Source organism: Ceratotherium simum, chromosome 29 (genome assembly GCF_057802395.1).
Source record: "Ceratotherium simum simum isolate JZ-2026a chromosome 29, ASM5780239v1, whole genome shotgun sequence".
Classification (NCBI taxonomy): Eukaryota; Metazoa; Chordata; class Mammalia; order Perissodactyla; family Rhinocerotidae; genus Ceratotherium; species Ceratotherium simum.
In genome coordinates this window covers 7,958,890-7,979,826 of record NC_141928.1, presented here as the reverse complement: position 1 = coordinate 7,979,826, position 20,937 = coordinate 7,958,890, and the positions used below count along the sequence as shown (strand labels likewise).

Here is a 20,937-nt window from a genome sequence, read left to right as displayed (position 1 = left end):
TTATTTATGTGAGGAAGATCAGCCCTGAGCTAACATCCATGCCAATCCTCCTCTTGTTGCTGAGGAAGACTGGCCCTGGGCTAACATCTGTGCCTATCTTCCTCCACTTTATATGGGAGGCCGCTACAGCATGGCCTGACAAGCGGTTCCTTGGTGCATGCCTGGGATCCAAACCCGGGCTCCAGCAGCAGGGCGCGTGCAGTTAACCATTACGCCACGGGGGCTGGCCCGCTAATTTCTTTTTATTGCTGGGTACTATTTCATTGTATGGCTATGCCACAGTTTGTTTATCCACTCACCTTTTTTTGTGTGTGTGTGAGGAAGATCAGCCCTGAGCTAACATCCATGCTAATCCTCCTCTTTTTGCTGAGGAAGACCGGCTCTGAGCTAACATCTATTGCCAATCCTCCTCCTTTTTCCCCCAAGGCCCCAGCAGATAGTTGTATGTCATAGTTGCACATCCTTCTAGTTGCTGTATGTGGGACACGGCCTCAGCATGGCCGGAGAAGCGGTGCGTCGGCGGGTGCCCGGGATCCGACCCTGGGCGCCAGTAGCGGAGCGCACGCACTTAACCACTAAGCCACTGGGCCGGCCCCTCCACTCACCTTTTGAAGGACATTTGGTTGCGTCCAGTTTTTGGGAATTATGAATAAAGCTGCTATAAACATTCCTGTGCAGGTTTTTATGTGGACATGAATTTTCAACTCATTTGGATAAACAGCTAGGAGCCTGATTGCTGGATCCTACAGTAAGACTATGTTTAGCTTTGTAAAAAACTACCAAACAGTCTTCCAAAGTGGTTATACCAGTTTGCATTCCTGCCAGCAATGAATAAGACAACGTTTCTTTTTTAAATTAATAAATTTGAGCCAATATTCACTGAATCAACAAATATTTATTGAGCAGGACCCATTCTGAGGTGGGAACTCCCTGTGCTAACCACCGGGGACACAATGGTAAGCAAAAGCAGATACTGATCTGGAGCTTAGAACCTGGTAGAGGGGAAATTAATTTCTGATTCAACACGTTTTAACATTACAGGGGTTGTGTTTATTTCACCATTCTCCCCTCCCCCATCTGAATGAGAAGCCAAAGTCATTCATGCATCTAAGGGAAGATCTACCATCTCCGGCTGGCTGAGGTTACTCAGTCTAAGATCTGGAACCTCTGTGGAATCACAGATTTGAGTGATGGGCAGATTCTGGATTGGTTCATGAGACATAGCACCTTTGGTCAGGGTGGTTCTACCCAAAAAATCTGTGGGATGGGTTTACCGCATGGAGGACTTTCTTCCTGTCAGGCTATGTTTAGTAAGGCAAAGGGGCTCCAAGCCTGAGCCGCTGGTATTTTGTTTCACAATCTTGACTTTGGAACAGTGGTTGTAGTACCAGGTCGTGGTTTGGAAGGGGAGGGAGGAAAGTGTCCTAGGCCACAGCACCAAATACCTTCCAACAGCAATTCTCTGACACCAAGTGAGCGTCCTACACTTCAAGTCAATTGCGACAATAACTACCCAGAGTCGGCGCAGGACCCATAGGTTAAGGGCTGAGTCCCACAAGATTGCCCCCCACTTCAGATGCCAGCAGCAAGTGGGGCCCCCAGGCTACCCCCATTTCTGCCTGGTGACTATAAATTCAGGCATGTCCACGATCCCTCTCAGGTTCAATAATTCACTGAAACGATTGACAGCACTCAGGAAAGTGCTACACTTACAATTACAGTTTTATTATAAAGGGTACAACACAGGAACGGCCACATGGGAGAGGTACACAGAGTAAGGTCTTGGGGGATGGAGTGCAGAGCTTCCATGCCCTCTCCGGATGCACTGCCCTCCCAGCACATCCTGGTGTTCACCAACCCAGAAGCTCCTTGAGCCTCACTGATTCGGGGTTTTTCTGTGGGGTTTTGTTACACACGCATGATTGATGAAATCATTGGCCGTGTGACTGAGCTCAATGGCCAGTCCCTTTCCCCTCCCTGGGGGCCTGGGATTGGAGCTGAAAGTTCTGACCTTCTAATCACATGGTCAAAGGGGCTTGTTATGAATAACAGAAGATACTCCTATCACTCAGGAAATTCCAAGGGTGTTAGGAGCTCTGTGCCAGGAACCAGAGACAAAGACCAAATATACTTTATTTTACCATATGTTGCCATCAGCTCCCCCAATTTAATATATGATATGAGCAAGAGAATTCAGGAGCTGCCATTGCTTTCCAGTGGGACACCCACCCCCGGGGTCAAATCTCACTCTACCTTTGCCAGCTGGATGGCCTTGGGCAAGTTACCTCCCCTCCCAAGTGTTGCCTCACTTGTAAAATGGAGATAATAAGTCTAGTCTCAGAGGGTTGTTTAATGAGATGACAGGCATCCGAGAGCTATCTTCCTCCCCTTGTGTCTCATTATGTCATCTGGACTCTCCTGGCCTGCATTCTGACCCCTGTCTGTGTCTCCCCTGTCCGACACTCAACTGAGGCCCCCAAGTCCACACACACACACACACACACACACACACACACACCCCACCAGTAACACAGACCATTTGAGCCCTGGGTTCTAGGCCTGGCTTTACCATTAACTAATGGTGTGACTTGGGAGAAGTCTCAAGTCCTTGCCCTTCTCTGGGTCTCAATTTTACTCCACAAAACATATTTGTACAAAGAGGGGCTGGGATCTGAGGTTCACTGAGGTGCCTTCTGTTCTGACCACTTCCCCATCAGCAGGCAGCACCCAAGTGTAAAGCAGAGAGAAGCAGCTAGTAAGAGTTTGAATAAGATAAAATTTTATTGTGGGCAAAAAGTACTCGCTAGAGGACTCAAGGCTAAAGGCAACTTCCAAGGCCAAGATTAGATAAGGAAAGGGAGGGATGCCTGAGCCTTGGCTAGGGCTAGTGCAGGGCTGGGGCCAGGGCGGGGACTCCAGGCCAGTACACACTGTCGGGCTCTGCCCACTGAGTGCCATCAAGCCTCGGGAGGCCAGAGGGGACCCAAGACCCTCTGACCCAACCTGGGAAGGGGAAGGGAGAGGCCCAGGTCAGGCCTCCTCACCTCGGTGACAGGAATATAGGCACCATGGAGAGGTGCTCTTGACTCCCCTTAGACCAAGAAGGGGGGTTCTTCCCTGGGGACATTTGTGTCACACAGAAGGGGTCCACCAGGACCATCTACCCCTAACCTGGGAATGGCTAAGACCCGGACAAGCACAGAACCCTGCAGAGCGTGCAGGACCAGGTGGGGCAGGGCCGAGTGGCGACGTCAGGGCCTGAGCTCATCCCTCCACTTCTGTAGCTTCTCATCCATGGCCTGGAGTGTGGATTCATCCTGCACCAACACAGATGGGTGCTACCCCTCTCCCCACACCCCCAGTGCGCCTCGGGAAACTTGGGGAGGCCTGCCCTTCCCCAGCCTTCCCTTTACCTTCACAAAACAGAAGCGGATATAATGGTCAAAGAGCCTGCGATGTGGCTCACTGTAGAAGATGGAGACCGGGATGGCCACCAAGCCCTGGGGAGGAGGAAAGCCTGTTTCAACACAGCCCCACAGCCCAGCAGGTCTCGGCTCCGGGGGACAGAGAGGCTCCACGATGGGGGGAGGGAAAGTAAGCTTCCATGCAGCACCTCCCCGTGCTGTGTCAAGGCCAGAGGAAAAGAATCCCAGAGCATCATTTCAAGTCCCTCCTTGTGTACAGAGGAGAGATGGGGGCCAAGAGAGGACAATTATGTGGCACGTCAGTGCAGAGCCAGCGAAGAAATAAGCCTCAGAATCACAGCTCTGAGCTGGATGGATCAGAATTAACGGGCCAGCTCCTCACTGTACAGATGGGAAGACCCCTCGAGGCCCTGAGAGGGCAGGAATTCCTGCCAGCCCACATGCAAATAAAAATAGGCTCCTCATTGCTTGAAATGGATGCAACCCTGTACCAGGGCTCATGGCAGACGCTGGGCTGGAGTTTGGCCCATCAGCCCCTTGGTCGGGCACTCTTGAGCAGTGCACAACCTGTAACACCATTCACTCGGGGCCCTGGCAGAGGCCCAGCCTACCTTGTTCTTGCTCATCCACTTGATGAAGCGTCTGTCGTAGGGCTCATCCACAGCACCAGGCAGGTCAGGCATCTTGCTCTCTGGGGGCAGAGGCCAAGCTGAGCCCTGGGCCTCCAGCCCCCCGTACCCTGCCCGGCCCAGCCAGTCCCACTCACTGAAGTCCGAGATGTCTGTGATGACGAAGTAGCTGCCCTGCGGGACGATGGGCCTCAGGCCCACGGACTGCAGGCTTCTAATCATGTGGTCGCGGCTGCGCTGTGTGGCCTGAAGGAACTGCACAAAGTAGCTGCTGGGTTGGCCGAAGTGCAGCTGCTCCCGCTCGAAACTCCAGGCTACTGCGGCCTGGGAGGGCGGAGGGACAAGCAGTCAGGCCTGGCCTGACCCCGGAGCCAGCCTGGGCTCTTCTGTGTCCCCCCCGCTCTCCCCCGGAGGGGTCCCCTGCCCCTCCTCACCTGGGCCTGCGTGGGACAGTGAAAGACAGAGTTCTGGTGCACGGTGCGCAGGTGCTGCATGAGACTGTCCGGGCCCAGGACCCAGCCCACCTGGACCAGGGACACAGGGAGGGGGTGAGGCCCTTCAGGGCCTGGCCAAATGCATTCTTAATTCCCAGGCCGACCTCGCTTGCCAAGGATCATAGCAGGGAGGGGTTACCCCCACCCTCATCAACTCACCTTCCAGCCAGTGGCGCTAAAGGCCTTGCCAGCACTGCCAATGGTCAGGGTGCGGTCCCACATGCCAGGGAGGCTGGCTGCCCAAAGTCAAAGAGAGCAGCCGCTGAGATGGGGGAAGGGCGGGGAGGGGTGGTGGCTGGGCCCTGGCGGGCACTCAGGCTCTCAACACCCTCACTCTGCTGGGTGCTAAGCTGTTTACAGGACTTATTTCAGCTCATCCTCACGGCAACCCCGGGAGGCAGGTGCCATTGTGTTCCCCTGTTCCGAGAGGTCTTTGAAGTCACTGCCCCAGGTCACATGACCTGTGTGGGTCCAGACCCCTCTGTCCCAATCACCAGGCCTGTGCTGACTCCCAGATTGGCCTCAAGGCCCTGCCACAAACGCCCAGGGGAATGCAGGCACCCTGGCCGGCTCGGCTTACCAATGCTGATGTGCTGGTACCCATCGTAGACCAGCCACTGGTAGACTTCGTCGCTGATGCAGACCACGTCATGCTGCTGGCACAGGCTAGCCACCAGCTCCAGTTCCGCCCTGGAGAACACCTGTGGGGACCGTCCCCAAACAGAGAGGCCTGCTCAGACAGATGACAGGATCGGGCCAAACCTGGTGCTAAGGGCTTTCCTGCCTTATCCTATGGAATCCCCATGTTGACCCTGTGAGGTTGGTGTGAGATAATGGAAAATACATGCATTGGTCTCTGCCCCGGGTTCCCAGCACAGAGCTCCTAAAACCCTTGTAAATTCCTAAGTGATAACAGCACTAGGGGCATCTTCTGTTCTGATGAGGTGACTCTGGGTGGGCTCCTGAATGGCTCCTGGATGGGGGCTGGTCACCAGAAAGACCAAAGCCATGCTTAGAAGTTTGAAATTTTCAGCCCCACCCCCATTCTCCAGAGAGGGAGAGGGACCCCGGAAACGGAGTTCTGATTGATGACGCACATGTGAGGAAGCCTCCATAACAGTCCCAACAGTACGGGGTTCGGAGAGCTTCCAGGTTGGTGAACACATCCACGTACTGGGCGGTGACGCAGCCCAACTCCACAGGGACAGGAGCTCCTGCGCTCAGGACCCTCCCAGACCTCACCCTGTGTTTCTCTTCATCAGGCTGTTCATCTGTATCCTTTAATAAACTGGTCAATGTAAGTAAGTGTTTCTCTGAGTTCTGTGAGCCGCTCTAGCAAATTAATCGAACCCGAGGATGGGGTTGTAGGAAGCTCAGATTCACAGCCACAGGAGAGAAGCACAGGTGACAACCTGGACAGCATGTGAAGTGGGGTGGGGGCAGCTCTGAGAGACTGAGCCCTTAGCCTGCGGGATCTGGCACTGTCTCCAGGCAGACAGTGTCAGGACTGAATTGTCTTAAATTGTAGGGCACCCAGCTGGTGTCAGAGAATCACTTGGTGTGGGGGAAACCCCCCATATCTGGTGCCAGAAGTGTCGTGAGTGTGTAGTGGTGTGAGAGAGAAGAAGAAACACGGATGAGGTTTTCCTTTACAAGGGTTCTTCACGTGCCCATTTTACAGATGAGAAAACCCTCCGAGAGGTGAAGTCACTGTCCCAGGGTTGTGGGGAAGTAATGGAGGCACCCAGCCCGCTCCACCACCCCAGCCCTGATGCCTTCCCTGGGGATTGCTGCCCTGTCGCTAGGACTTCTGGGAGCCTCCGTCCTCAGAGCTCATTGCAGGTAGCTCTCCCACTTCACAGATGAAGAAACTGAGGCCCCAAGGCAGTATAACAGTAACAGAGCAGGGATTTGAACCCAGTCTGGAGGGGTCCATGGAAGGGAGTCTCTCAGGTACCTTTCCTAGGGGGTTGCTGGGTGTGTTGAGGACCAGGGCTTTGGTGCGAGATGTGAATTTGCTGGCCAGCTCCGTAGGGTCCAGCTGCCAGTTGGTGCAGGAATCCAGTTCCCCATCCTGGGTGGGGGTCTGGAAGAGGAGGTGGGAGGGGATGGCAATACTTACCTACCCACATTCAATGCTAGGGATTTGCCCCTCTGCCCCCCAGGCATCTGTCCCCACCCTCTCGTCCCTGGGGCTCTGGACACCCCTCCCCCATCCTGGAGGAACTGGCTTCCTTCACTTCCTTCCTTCCTTCCCATCTCCTAGGGGCCAATGTAGCACACTCCTTAGACCCCGCAGCCCACCCACGCCCCAACCAGCATGCTCACCGGCTTCAGGGACACAAACACAGGACGACCCCCCGCCATCAATGTCATGGGCTCATAACAGTCGAAAAAGGGCTCGATGATGATGACCTGTTACAAAGGTCAGATTAGCTGGGGTCAGCACCACTGTGACCCCTCACCTCCACCCAGCCCGTGCCTCACCTCGTCTCCTTCATCCACCAGGGCCTGGAAGGCTGTGAACAGGGCTCCGTAGGCACCCACGGTCACCAGCACGTTCTTGAGCGGCTCTAACTCCTGTCCCAGCAGCTTCCCAAAGAAACTGGCCAGGACCTTTGTCAGTGGTGGGTAACCCTGCCAGGACAGTGGGGATCAGCCACCTGGCTCAGCCTGATCCCACCCTCCTGCTTAGTGGCATCCAGGCAATTCTAGCACTTTCCAGCAGCAGGCCTGGGGCAAAGTCAACTCCTATGGGGTGAGTTCTTTCATTTCCTCTGTCAGACTTGCCCTGGAGCCTGTTCTGTGCCAGGCCCAGAGCCAAGGGCTGGGATTTGGTGAACCAGAGAGAGTACGTGCCTTCATGGAGCACAGCCCAGCAGCCCTGGAGCAGGAGCAGCTCCACATTTGAAACACCTCCCTTTAAGTTGAAGAAGCACATTCGTGCCATCTGATCCTCCCAGCAGCCTTGCTAGAGAAGTATTATTTGATCCCCACCACTTGACAGGTAGAAAAATAGAGACCCAGAGAAAGGAAATGACTTGCCCAAGGTCACACACAGTTGAAGGGCAGGAATAGGGCTTTTGTTGCAGCTTTGGAAGCACCCTACTTTGAGAGGAAGGCTGGATTCATATTCTTGTTTGCTGAGGACACTTATAAAACACTCAGGGCTAAGCCAAGTGACTGATACCTAAGATCTAGAACTTAACTAAATCGTTCACTAAACCAGATTTGATCACAGAAAAATTAAAAATCTCTGTACAGCAAAATATACCATGAACAAAGTTAAAAGACATAAGAGAAAGAGGTAAGATATTTAATACATAAAGAGCTCTTACAAAGCAACAAGACAAAGACAAACACTCAAACAAAAAAATGAGGTAAGTCTTGAAAGAAAAAGTGCTGATGTCCAACCAGCATATGAAAAGAACTTTCCTGCCAGCTTCGAGATCAGTTTGGTGGGAATGTAAGTAAACCTTGCTGGAGGGCAATTTGACAATATCCATTACTTGTTTAAATGCTTACAACATTTGATTCTCTAGTTTTACTTCTAGGGAAGAAGAAACACTCACATATGTGTACAAAGAGAAACACTCACATATGTGTACAAAGATGTACACACAGAGATATTCACTGTGGCATTGTTTATAATAGTGAGATATCTAAACCAGTCCATCAGTACAGGACCGGTGAAATAAATTACAGAAATAAATTACACATCTAGGCATGGAATACTATGCAGCCACTAAAAAGCACAAGGCTATTTTGACATTGAAAGATAACCATGACGCATTATGTAGTGAATTCTGACACGGAAAGTTGTCCAGGACATGCTGTCTAGTGCAATAAACAAGTTACAGAAGATTATTTATAGTATGAGTCCATTTGTATTAAAAAACACAAATCTCACATGTAGGTATGTGCATGTGTGTGTGTGTGTGGGGATGGTATTTATATAAGTATTTTAAAAAGTTCAAAGTTAAAAAGTCTAAACACTCTCAGCAAAGCAGCAAACTGCTGGCAGTGGTTATCTGCAGATGGTGGAACTGGAGGGAACTTCCCTCCAGGCAATTCTCATGCACATCGAAGTATAGGAACCAGAGCTCTACTCCAGGGGCTGGCAAATATTCACTCTGACCCTTTGCAGAAAGAGTTTAGATTTAGAGTCAAATCAATCAGCTGCTGTCTTTCAGGGCTCAGCTTAGGTGTCCCCTCCTTCAGGAAGCCTTCCCTGATTTCCCAGGTTTCATTCCCTCCTTCTTGCTCCCATAGAACCCCATCTTCCTCCAACACAGTGTATCAACTGCCTTTGTTTTCTGCTTTTGTTTTGTTTTGTTGTCTGCTTTTCCCACTAGACCATGAGCTGTCCCAGGGCCTAGAACACAGGAGACACTCAGTGAACACTGAACTGTGGCCAGACTGAATTCCCTGGGCTCTGCCCCTGAACCCTAACACCCAGGTGGGCCTGTGCCCAGAAAGGCCTGCCCCTTCCTCCCCCAGGGGCCCTGGGGGGGCTGGTTGACTCACAAATGCCTTGGTGTACTGGTTGAGCATGAAGTCCCCGCTGACGGCGTGCTGAAAGGCTTCCACGGCGAAGGCTGGGGGTGGGAAGTCGGGGAAGCCTTGGCCCAAGTTCACAGCATCATCATCACTGGCCTGCCTGATGAACTCCACCCTGGCAGACAAATGGAGAGTCGGCACTGGCCCACCCCTCCACCCGGACCTGGACTTCCGCCTGCTTCCAGGGCGAAGTGAGCAATGCACTGGGCTCATTCTGGAACAACTGGACAGCTAGCATCCGCCCTGGCCTGAAGATCTGTGTGGGGCTCGTAGCCGGTCCCACACTTTGGGATGATGTGGGCCAGGCACTGTGCCAATTGTTCATCTCAGCCCAGGGGCTTCCCAACTGTTTTGACCATGGTCCGTCATCTGCACATCCCAAACCCTGGGGAGACAAACAGGGAATCAGCAGTATCCTTCCAGCGTGACCTACTGCAGCATCTCCTATCCTGTCCTACTCTGTTTAGAAATACTTATTGAGACCCTCTAAGTGGATTTCCTGACCCATTAATGCATTTATCAACACCACAGTTTGACATGTGTGCTCACATGACCTTCTGATAGTCTGTGGGCACGTCCTGTTCCTCAGCCACAACGGGAATGGAGAAGATGAGGTTCGGGGTGACCTGTCCAAGGGCCCCCAGTTAGCACATGGCACAGCCAGCCTTTGATGCCACATCTGTCTGGAGCCGAGTTCATGCTCTTGACCCTTACCCTGGACAGACTGGGCCCCACCAGCCCTGCCATCTGCCACCTCTGGCCCCCAGCAACCTTCCTTCTGGCCGTGCCTGCTGGCCAACTCTTCAGGGAAACTGGGAGAGAGGCTGAGATGTGGGGTGAAGGGCTGGTATGTGGTTCCAGGTTGGTTCAGGGGCAGAGGAGTCAGGCTTGGCATAACAATTTGCATAACAATAAATACCATTATGTCTAAAATTGGTCATTTTCTCCCCAGAGCTCCACAATGTGTCTGAAGACACACAGTTGCGGAGGCTCAGAGAGGCCAGTGGCCTGCGCAGAGTCACACAGCAGCTAATGGCAGAGCTGAGATGCAAAATCAGGTGGTGGACGTCTCATGGTGGTTGGGATAGGGGAGCCAGGCTCAAATGCCCTGTAGAGACTGACTGTCCTCTAGGTAGGGGCTCTAGGGTCCTGATCCTCAGGCCACCACCCTCCTTTGCCCTGACTCTCACGGCCCTTATCCCTCCTGGCATTCCCCTCCTGTCCCATGCATTCTTCCCAGGCCAGCTCCTGCTCTCCCCTGGCTTTGCATGAGACTTAGCCTCTCCAGGCCTCGGTCTTCCCCTCTGTACAATGGGGTTGATGAGTTTGAGGGTCTGCCAGGTCTGTGAGTCAGGACAGATTCTTGCTGCCTCTCCCAGCCCCTCTCCTTGTCTCCCCCCTGAGCTGGACTTTACCTTATCTGCAAAATGGGCCACAAGGCTGCTCAGCCTCCTCACAGAAAGGACAGAGGGCGGCAGCCAGAGGATCAGGACTCCAGAGGCACAGCCTAGAGAGCAGCTGGATTCTATAGGGTCTTTGGGCCTCGCTCCCTCTGTCCCAAAGGCTGTGGAACATTGAAGGAGAAGATGGTGGTGGAAGATCTTTGCAAAACACAAGAGCTGTACATGACGGGGGTTTGAAAGAAAAAATGGTCCCATTTTTTGTAAAAACAAAGGCCAACAATTTTTTTTTAAAGTGTAGAGGTATCTGTGCTCCTGGCCAAAGGCGGAGGTGGGGGGGAGTGGCAAGATCATTAAATCTTTCTTACACATCTTCCCACTGCATCCATCGTAGTACTAGTAACAATGGGCACGTACACCTTTTGTGTTTAAACGAGTTAATGACGGAAAGATGTTAACCTCTGCAAATGTCTGTGGAGAGCTGCCTGTGTCTTACCTTCTTAGCTTACCTTACTCTGTACTACGTGTGGAATAAAATAAAAGCCCTCAGATAATTCGGTACATGTGTGTGGTGATGGGTTGTAATTAGTATTTTGGTGGTGAACATGATGTAATCTATGCAGAAATAGAAGTACAATGATGTACACCTGAAATTTTTACAATGTTATAAACCAATGTTACTGCAATAAACAAAATTAAAAAAAATAAAAATAAAAATAAAATAAATAAATAAATAAATAAATAAATAAATAAATAAATAAATAAATAAAAGCCCTCAGCCCGGTGCCTGGGTAATGGCTATCGCTATCATATAGTATGTCACCTTATCCTCCCAAGGCCCTTCAAGGGAAGCATAATTATCTCCATTTTACAGCTCGGGGCTAAGGCTCAGAGCAGGTGTGTCATCAGCCCCAGCGCCACAGCCGAGCAGAGTGAGGCTGAGGTTCGAACCCAAGCCTGCTGCTCTGGGTCTCACTTCTTGTGGGCTGTGGCTGCACATCTCACAGTTCGAGTACTACGGCCACCCTGGGTACCACTGAGACCCTGCAAACCCAGAGACTGCTAGCCCCGGCCTGCCCCTGTGCCCGACGGGACCCCCTCGCACCTCCCCAGCCCTGCCCGCCTCACCAGGGGTTGTGGTCGATCCCGTCCAGCCTTCGAGCCTGCAGCCGTTTGGCCATGGTGAGCTGGAGACAGAGAAGTGGTAAGTCAGAGCTGGAGGCCCAGCAGCCTCCCCTGCACTGGGAGACAGCTACTTTCTGACGGCGGTCCCACCCTGTCCGCTCCCAGGGAGGAGGCGGGGATCAGCACTCCTAAGTAGCAGGGCAGGCTCCAGCCCGCCTCCCCGGCACCCGTCCCCGCCTCCCCGGCACCTGTCCCTGTCAGCCCCCGCGCCTAGCTCCTCCTCATCCCACCAGCCTCGACTTGCCCCCCTGCCAGCTGGGGCTCCAGATGTCCTGAAACAGCCCGGATTTCGTCAGGTTCAAGTTCGACCCAGGGCTGAAGGCCGAGGAGGAGGAGCCAGAGGAGGGAGGAGGTGGAGGGAGCAGGGGAAGGATCATGGCACAGTGACGGCAGCAGCTTCCCTTTACAGAGGTCTTGCTAAGCTCTTCCACTTACTTCTCAGAACGCCCTGGCTGGGCCCATTTTATAGATGAGAAAATGGAGGAGGGGAGTGACGTGTTCAAGGTCACACAGCAAACACACTCAGACTCAGGCCTGTTTGAGATGAGATCACGTTCTGACTCAGGGGAAGGGGACACTTGCTCAGTCCTAGGGGGCTCAGGGACCCTCCTGCCAGCTGGCCCCTCCCCTCCTCTATGTTCCTTCCAGGCTAGCTTCCCTCCATCCACAGGTGTGCAAACACTGGCCAGGCCTGAGGCAGGGTGACATTGGAAGGGTGATTCAGCTCCTCTTGGCCTCAGTCTCCTCATCAGTATAATGGGAGCACGGGCTTCTCGGTCTCTGGGAGCTTTGGTCCTGCAGGTGTGAGTCTCAGAAGGCTGGCAGGTGGCGGAGCCAGGGCTCTAACGTTCTCCTCAGCCACTTGCTATGGCCACTCCTGAGCCCTTCCTGTTTCTCATGATCTGGCTCAGTCACTGCAGCACCCCTCTTAGAGCCGCTGATGACCCCCAGCTAGAGATGAAGACACTGAGACTCAGAGAGGTTCAGGGACCTGCCCAAGGTCGGAGGAGGAGCTGGACAGGACCCTGGTCAAGGTGGCGGCAACAGCAGGGCTCCTAGCGCCAGGCCCTGCCCTGGAGAAGGGCCTGGAGACCGCCCGTATAGGGGCCCGGTTCTTCTGCAGCCTGGGGTCCTGCTGCTGTAAGCAATGTGCAGAGTGCCAGCCTGGGGCCTGGCACCTCGTAGGCCCTCTGCCAACGTTGGCAGCCCTGTCCCCTCACTGAATCCCTGACACTATCACCAGGCCTAGCACTCAGTACACATCAAAATAATTTAAATTGAGGGTGATCTTTGCCAGGGAAAATCATGTTATCACCAAAATGTGAGTTAACGGTGATGACCTTTGGTTGGTTGGTTAACAAATCTTTTTTCTTCCTTATAATTTTCTTATTTTCCAAAGTTTCTAAAATAAGTGTTTTATTTTTATGATTCAAAAATGTGGGAGGGGCCGGCCCAGTGGTGTACTGGTTAAGTTAGGGTGCTCCTCTTTGGCGGCCTGGGGTTTGTGTGTTCAGATCCTGGGCAGTGACCTACACACTGCTCGTCAAGCCATGCTGTGGTGGCATCCCACATACAAAATAGAGGAGGATTGGCACAGATGTTAGCTCCGGGACCATCTTCCTCAGGAAAGGAAAATGTGGGAGAAAATCACATTTTAATTTTATTTATTTATTTATTTATTTTTTCCCCCAAAGCCCCAGTAGATAGTTGTATGTCATAGCTGTACATCCTTCTAGTTGCTGTACGTGGGACATGGCCTCAGCACGGCTGGAGAAGCAGTGCGTCCGTGCGCGCCTAGGATCCGAACCCGGGCCACCAGCAGCGGAGCGCGCGCACCTAACCGCTAAGCCACAGGGCCGGCCCATACATTTTAGAAGAATATTTATCAATGTGATATACTGATATCAACAAAACAGGCTATAAAATACTGTATACAATATGATTATATTTTAATCATAAAAAATATATCCTAATATACATCAGTACACGTACAATTTTTTCTATGACCATATATGAATAGAAAAAAAAAAAGTCTGGAAGAAAATATATCTAAAATGTTAAGTTCTCCCTGAGTGGTGGAATTATAGGTGATTTAGCTGCATGCATGTGCTTTTCTATGTTTCCAAATATTTTGGACAGAGATCATAACCATATTTGATCGATTCTGATATGTGCATTGTTTCCCATTGCTCTTTCTCTGAATTCAGATGTGTCTTATGATCTATAGTATGAATTTAACTGGCATTTCCCCTCTTACTAGTCCATAAAATAACAGTGCATCTCACAATTGCTGGCATCGTGTATTCAATGAGGTAAGGAATTATTTTTGAATTGTGGATGCATCACATTGAAAAAATAAATAAAGCAAAGATGAGTTGGGGTGGGAGTGGGGAGGGAGGATAGAAGTGGACTGAGGGACGTTTGAGGAGGGTTGGGGTGGGGGAAGGAGTAGAGGGGTACAGGGGCATAGAGAGAGAGAACAAAGGAGGCAAATGGAGTTGAATGAGTTTAGGAAGGAGATACAAATAAGGGAGCGATCCCAGAAACTTGGGGTGCTCAAAGAAGTGACCTTTTTTTTTTTTTTTTTTTTTTTTAAAGATTTTATTTATTTTATTTTTTCCCCCCAAAGCTCCAGTGGATAGCTGTATGTCGTAGCTGCACATCCTTCTAGTTGCTGTATGCGGGACTCGGCCTCAGGATGAACGGAGAAGTGGTGCCTCGATGCGCACCCGGGATCCGAACCCGGGCCACCAGCATCACAGCGCGCGCACTTAACCACCAAGCCACAGGGCCGGCCCAGAAGTGACCTTTAAGTATGTCACACAGTACTTGGAGCAGTGAGGAAAGTGACTGTTCTTGGGCTTATGCATATGTATTCATTCAGCCAACATTCACTGAGTACCAACTGTGTACCAAACACTGGGCTGGGCACAGGGGATGAGGAGGAGGCAGCACCACCAGGCTGACTATTCAGATGCAGGGATACAAGTTCTAGATTAGAGGCAAGGGTAAGGAGGGGCCTACATCCAGGCTGCAGTCAAGGAAGGCTTCCTGAAAGAGGAGGCTCACGCACAGCTTTGAATCCAGGACCAAGCCAGATCCCAGGAGCCCTGGTTCACTCAGGGGGCAGAGCGCCTGGGGTTAGAACACTTACAGTCTGGTGCAAGCACCTGGTGAGCGAAGTTCCGGTCTTCCTTCCCTGGAGCGGCCTCACTAGGTGCCAATTGACAGCTGCCACGTTCCTGAATATGCCTTCCAGAGCCATGGGCCACTGACGATTCCTCCTCCAGAGGCAGAGGAGGAGAGAGGAGAAGGGCCTGGCCAGAAAATGGCTCTGAGCCCAGGACCTGGGTGCCACCCCCCCCCCCCCCACAGCTCTAATAACAACAATAACAAGGGCTAATTTTATTGAATGGTCACTGTGTGCCAGCCACAGCCACAAGTACTTTGTTGCATAATTATCCCTCAGTCCTCAAAACCCCCTGTAACCCGCTCCCCCCACCAGCAACCAGAGTGACCTTTTCAAAATGTAAATCACCTCTAATGAAAAAATGATCCAGGCGAAGATCATGGATGGCCCCTAACATCACGGAGAGAGTCAACCCTACATCATGTTGTGACTCTGAAAACACACAACGCCTGCAAATTATTCCTGTGCTAAAACCAAATCTAAGTCAGATCATGCCTCAGGATTACTAAAATAAAGGGACAAAAGAACATGTTAATGACACCACAGAGATGCAATCAACAAATTCAGACTGATGGAAGCCCTATAGAACAAACGACCCTACCTCTTCAACAAATAAAGTACAAGGGATAAAAAGGTCCGGGGCACTATAGATTAAAAGAACTTAATAGACATATATAAAAAAGTGAATGCCTTGAAAGAGAAGAAAACTGTTGGAGGGCTCATTGCACAATTTCAAAGCTTACTAAAAAGCTATAGGCACCAAGAAAGTGTGGTACTGGCATACGGATAGACATATAAATCAATGGAATAGACTTGAGAGTCCAGAAATAAACTCTCACATTTATGGTCAATTATTTGACAAAGGTGCCAAGAAAATTCAATGAGGAAAGAACAGTTTTCTCAACAAATAGTGCTGGGAGAACTGGATATCCACATGCAAAAGAATGAATTTGGATCCCTACTTCACACCATACACAAAAATTAACTCAAAGTGGATCACAGACCTAAATGTAAGAGCTAAAACTATAAAACTCCTAGAAGAAAACAGGAGTAATCTTTGTGATCTTGAGTTAGAATATGGTTGCTTAGATACAATACTAAAAGCACAAGCAACAAAAGAAAAAATAGATATACTGAACTTCATCAAAATTAACAATTTTTGTGCTTCAAAGGATATCATCAAGGAAGTGAAAAGACAACCCACGGTATGGGAGAAAATATTTGCAAATCATAAATCTGAATTTCTCCAAAGAAGATATATAAATGGCCAATAAGCCAGTGAAAAGATGCTCAACATCATTAGTCAACAGGGAAATGCCATATTAAGATACCACTTCATATACACTAGGATGGCTGTAACAAATAAGACAGATAATTACAAGTGTTTCAAGGATGTTGAGAAATTGGAACCCTTGTACATTGTTTCTGGGAATGTAAAATGGTGCAGCTGCTGTGGAAAACATTCTAGAAGTTCTTCAAAATGTTAAACATCGAGTCACCATACAACCCAGCAATTTCACTTCTAAGTATATATCCAAGAGACACAAAAACAGATGTCCACACAAAAACTGGTCCATGAATGTTCATAGCTGCATTATTCCTAACAGCCCCAAAGTGGAAACAACCTAAGGGTCCATCAGTTGATGGACATCAATTGATAAACAAAATGTTTAAATCCATACAGTGGAATATCATTCAACAATAAGAAGGAATGAAGTACTGACCTATGCCGCAACATGGATGAACCTTGAAAACATTAGCCTAAGTAAAAGAAGCCAGTCCTAAAAGACCACAATTATATGATGCCATTTATACGAAATAGGCAAATCTACAGAGACAGAGAGTAGATGACTGATTGCCTTGGGCTGGGAGTAGGGGTGGGGAGGTGGGAATGGCAAATGACTACTAATGGGTTCGTGGTATCTTATTGGCATGATAAAAATGTTCTAGAATTAGATTGTGGTGACAGTTGCACAAATGTGAATATACTAAAAACCACCGAATAGCACACTTTATTTATTTATTTATTTTTAATTTTTTGTTTATTGCAGTAACATTGGTTTATAACACTGTAAAAATTTCAGGTGTACATCATTATACTTCTATTTCTGCATAGATTACATCATGTTCACCACCAAAATACTAATTACAACCCATCACCACACACATGTACCGCATTATCCCTTTCACCCTCCTCCCTCCCCCCTTCCCCTCTGGTAACCACCAATCCAATCTCTGTCTCTATGTGTTTGTTTATTGTTGTTATTATCTACTACTTAATGAAGGAAATCATGCGGTATTTGACCTTCTCCCTCTGACTTATTTCACTTTGCATTGCACCCTCAGTGTCCATCCATGTTGTCACAAATGGCTGGATTTCATCGTTTCTTATGGCTGAGTAGTATTCCATTGTGTATATATACCACATCTTCTTTATCCATTCGTCCCTTGATGGGCACTTAGGTTGCTTCCAAGTCTTGGCTATTGTGAATAACGCTGCAATGAACACAGGGGTGCATGTACCTTTACAAATTGGTGTTTTCAAGTTCTTTGGGTAAATACCCAACAGTGGAATAGCTGGATCATATGGTAGTTCTATCCTTGATTTTTTGAGGAATCTCCATACTGTTTTCCATAGTGGCTGCACCAGTTTGCGCTCCCACAGGCAGTGTATGAGAGTTCCCTACTCTCCACATCCTCTCCAACACATGTTGTTTCCTGTCTTGTTAATTATAGCCATTCTGACGGGCGTGAGGTGATATCTCATTGTAGTTTTGATTTGCATTTCCCTGATAGTTAATGATTTTGAACATCTTTTCATGTGTCTGTTGGCCATCTGTATATCTTCTTTGGAGAAATGTCTGTTCAGGTCTTTTGCCCATTTTTTAATCGGGTTGGTAGTTTTTTTGTTGTTGAGATGCATGAGTTCTTTATATATTTGGGAGCTTAAGCCCTTATCAGATGTATGGTTTGCAAATATCTTCTCCCAATTGTTAGGTTGTCTTTTCGTTTTGCTGATGGTTTCCTTTGCTGTGCAGAAGCTTTTTAGTTTGATGTAGTCCCATTTGTTTATTTTTTCTATTGTTTCTCTTGCCCGGTCAGACATGGTGTTTGAAAAGATGTTGCTAAGACCGATGTCGAAGAGCGTACTGCCTATGTTTTCTTCTAGAAATTTCACAGTTTCAGGTTTTACATTCAAGCCGAATAGTACACTTTAAATGGCTGAATTATATGGTGCGTGTATTACTGTATCTAAATAAAGCTGTTTTTCAAAATTGCCAAGGTCTGGGAAACTAAAAAGGCAGTGCCCTTGTGGCGGCCGTGGGAATGTGTCTCTCTGACTGCCAGGAGCCTGACTGACCGAGGGGACGGCTGTGCTCAGAAGCCTATGCCCAGGCCTTAGCACTAAGGCCATGCTCTCAGGGGCTGTGCCAGCCAGTGTCTGAAGGACAGTGAGGCAGGCTGGGAGACTTGGCACTCTCCAAGATGCCCACTGGCTTTGCTGGAACTTTCTGAGAACTGCACCGCAGTCTGAGACTTTTCCTTCCAGCCTTCCTTCCTTCCCTCTCTCCTCCAAGGGGGTCAGAACACAGCACTGAAAAAGGAGTGAGTGTTTGGAGTTCAGGGGGGGCTGTTCCAGATTCAAAGAGACTAAAGAGACACAGTGAGCAAATACAGTATGTGACCCTGAATTGGATCCTGGATTGGTGACGACAACAGGAACAATCAAAGTTCACAGAAGATATCTTTGGGACAACTGGAGAAATCTGAATATGGCCTGTACATCAGATGAAATGACTGAATCGACAGTCAATTTCTTTTTCTCTTTTTGGTGAGGAAGATTGGCCCTGAGCTAACATCTGTTGCCCATCTTCCTCTTCTTGCTTGAGGAAGATTGGCCCTGAGCTGACATCTGTGCCAATCCTCCTCTACTTTTTTTGTATGTGGGACACCACCACAGCATGGCTTGATGAGTGGTGTGTAGGTCCACACCCGGGATCTGAACCCACAAACCCTGGGCTGCCAAAGTGGAATGTACACACTTAACCACTATGCCACCAGGCTGGCCCCAATGGTCAATGTCTTTGGTGTGATAATGCGGGGTGGTTATATAGGGGGTGGGCATTCTCAGGAGGCACAGGCTGAAGTATTTAGCAGTGAAGCATCAGGATGCCTGCAACATGCTTTCAAAAGATTTAGCAAAGAACATACAAAGGCAGGGCCGGGAAGAGAGACATTAGCAAACATGGCAAAACGTCACCCAGTGGTGAATCCGGGTGGCTGGCATATGTGTGGCCACCATACAGTTCTTTCACCTTTCCCATACGCCCGACTTTTTCAAAAGGCTGAGAGGCAAAAGAGGCATGCACCTCAACCAGATGCAGTGTATGGACCTCCTCTGGGATGGTGAGGCAAAGAAACCCACTATAACCGGTGCTGCCCTCACACCCTGCCCTCCCTCTGCTTTAGCGAGCTATACCTTTGACAAGCACTGAACTAAAAGATACTTAGGGGCTTATTTTCTTTTCAGGCTCTTAAGGAAGGTTTAGAAAGTTTGGTAACCGAATGAACAAGCAGGGTTACAGCAGAGGGAAGAACAAGTCGAGAGCCAGAGATAGAGGGGGAGAGAGAGAGAGAAAGAGCACGCACACAGTGGGGGTTGTGGGTGGAGAAAACCCCACCTCTGCTCTGGGGAACCAGAGGAAAAGGGCTGCTTGGTGGGCTCCACTGTGCTCCACAAACGTGAGGGGCAAATTTGATGGGACAGATGTAAACAATGACTGGGCATTACACCATAGGAAGGAATCATTCATTTTTTAGGTGTGCTAATGGTATTGGTGATTTCTTTCTCTTTGTTTTTGCTGGGAAAAATTCGCTCTAAGCTAACATCTGTTGCCATCTTCCTCTTTTTTTCCCCAAAACCCCAGTACATTGTTGTATATCCTAGTTGTAAGTCCTTCTAGTTTGTCTATGTGAGCCACCACCACAGCAAGGTTACTGACAGACAAGTGGTGTGATTCCATGACCGGGAACCGAACCCGGGCTGCTGAAGTGGAGCGCGCGCACTTAACCGCTAAGCGACGGGGCTGGCCCTCTTTCTTCCTTTTTAAAAGTCCTTATATTTTAGAGATGTACCCTGAAGTATTTATGATATAATATTTGGGATTTGCTTCAAAATAACCCAAAATGAGCCAGATGGAGGAAGTGGGAAGGGGATGGGGGACTAGATAAAGGAAGATGGGCCGTCAACTGAGGCTTGGAGGGTTAGGATACTCTACTGTCTACTTTTGCATATATCTGGAATGTTCCATCCCCATGAGGTGGAAGTCAGAGCCACAACATGGAAGGAGTTTGGGTCTCTGATGATGGAGGAACCTTTACTTACCTCTAAACTTGGTTGATGAGTGAGAGCAAGACAGAGAGAGAGAGAGAGAGAGAGAGAGAGTTTGATCTTGTTTAAGCTACTGTTATTTTGGTTTTTCTTTCACTCACAGCAAACCAGGCCTAACTGATAAGCCCTGTCAATGCCCTCAGCCCAAAACCACCAGGAGCACAGCTCTGATTGAACAGGTTGCAGCGAGGGAAAGTGCACACAGGGAGCTGTGGGGTGTCTCAGTAAGAGGGTGCTAGAACTTATAGGATTTGGACTTGGGGGGAGGGTCCAAGCAAGCAGGACTTCGCTGTGGACTGGTGCTTTCAGAAGCAGGAATAATTTTATGATTGGATATCACAATAAATTTATTTACAGGGAGGGCAGGCTAGAGTGGAGCTAGTTATAATGGGTAAAGAAGCAGCAGCCACTCGTGTGAGCCAGGAGAGAGGGTGCCTGGTACAGCGTGGCTTCCACACCGTTCATGTTCATCTGTGTTCAGACATGATTACGGAGTGGTCTTCTTTCTGTCTGGATTTCTCACGGTCCCAGAGTGGCCTTGCCTGATGCTGATGTTCTGTGAAATTGTTCACGTTCATAGAAAACCACATCCTATCCATGGGTGCCAGACCAGCTGCTGGGTTCCAGACGCTGCTCTTCTCTTTCTAAATCTTCATTCCGGC

The 20,937-nt window shown here is 49.5% G+C and overlaps 1 protein-coding gene across 3 annotated transcripts in view; it reads right to left on the bottom strand.

The window, feature by feature from the left end:
• Positions 1-2,756: 2,756 nt before the first annotated feature.
• KYAT1 (kynurenine aminotransferase 1) overlaps positions 2,757-20,937 on the bottom strand; it is a 34,528-nt gene continuing 16,347 nt past the window's right edge. Inside the window, exons 1-13 of one of the 3 annotated variants that reach the window (XM_014782233.2) lie at positions 14,848-14,989; positions 11,637-11,695; positions 9,076-9,223; positions 7,036-7,185; positions 6,877-6,963; positions 6,506-6,634; positions 5,129-5,249; positions 4,708-4,784; positions 4,489-4,578; positions 4,192-4,378; positions 4,037-4,116; positions 3,414-3,500; positions 2,757-3,317 (exon numbers count right to left, since the gene is read on the bottom strand). In XM_014782233.2, coding sequence (XP_014637719.2) covers positions 3,252-3,317; positions 3,414-3,500; positions 4,037-4,116; positions 4,192-4,378; positions 4,489-4,578; positions 4,708-4,784; positions 5,129-5,249; positions 6,506-6,634; positions 6,877-6,963; positions 7,036-7,185; positions 9,076-9,223; positions 11,637-11,695; positions 14,848-14,958 — 1,392 coding nt within the window. In that variant the 5' untranslated portion in view covers positions 14,959-14,989 and the 3' untranslated portion in view covers positions 2,757-3,251. Of the gene's footprint in view, positions 3,318-3,413; positions 3,501-4,036; positions 4,117-4,191; positions 4,379-4,488; positions 4,579-4,707; positions 4,785-5,128; positions 5,250-6,505; positions 6,635-6,876; positions 6,964-7,035; positions 7,186-9,075; positions 9,224-11,636; positions 11,696-11,937; positions 12,040-14,847; positions 14,990-20,937 lie in introns of those variants that run through there. The other 2 variants (XM_087418964.1, XM_004423544.3) reach the window with 2 other exon arrangements.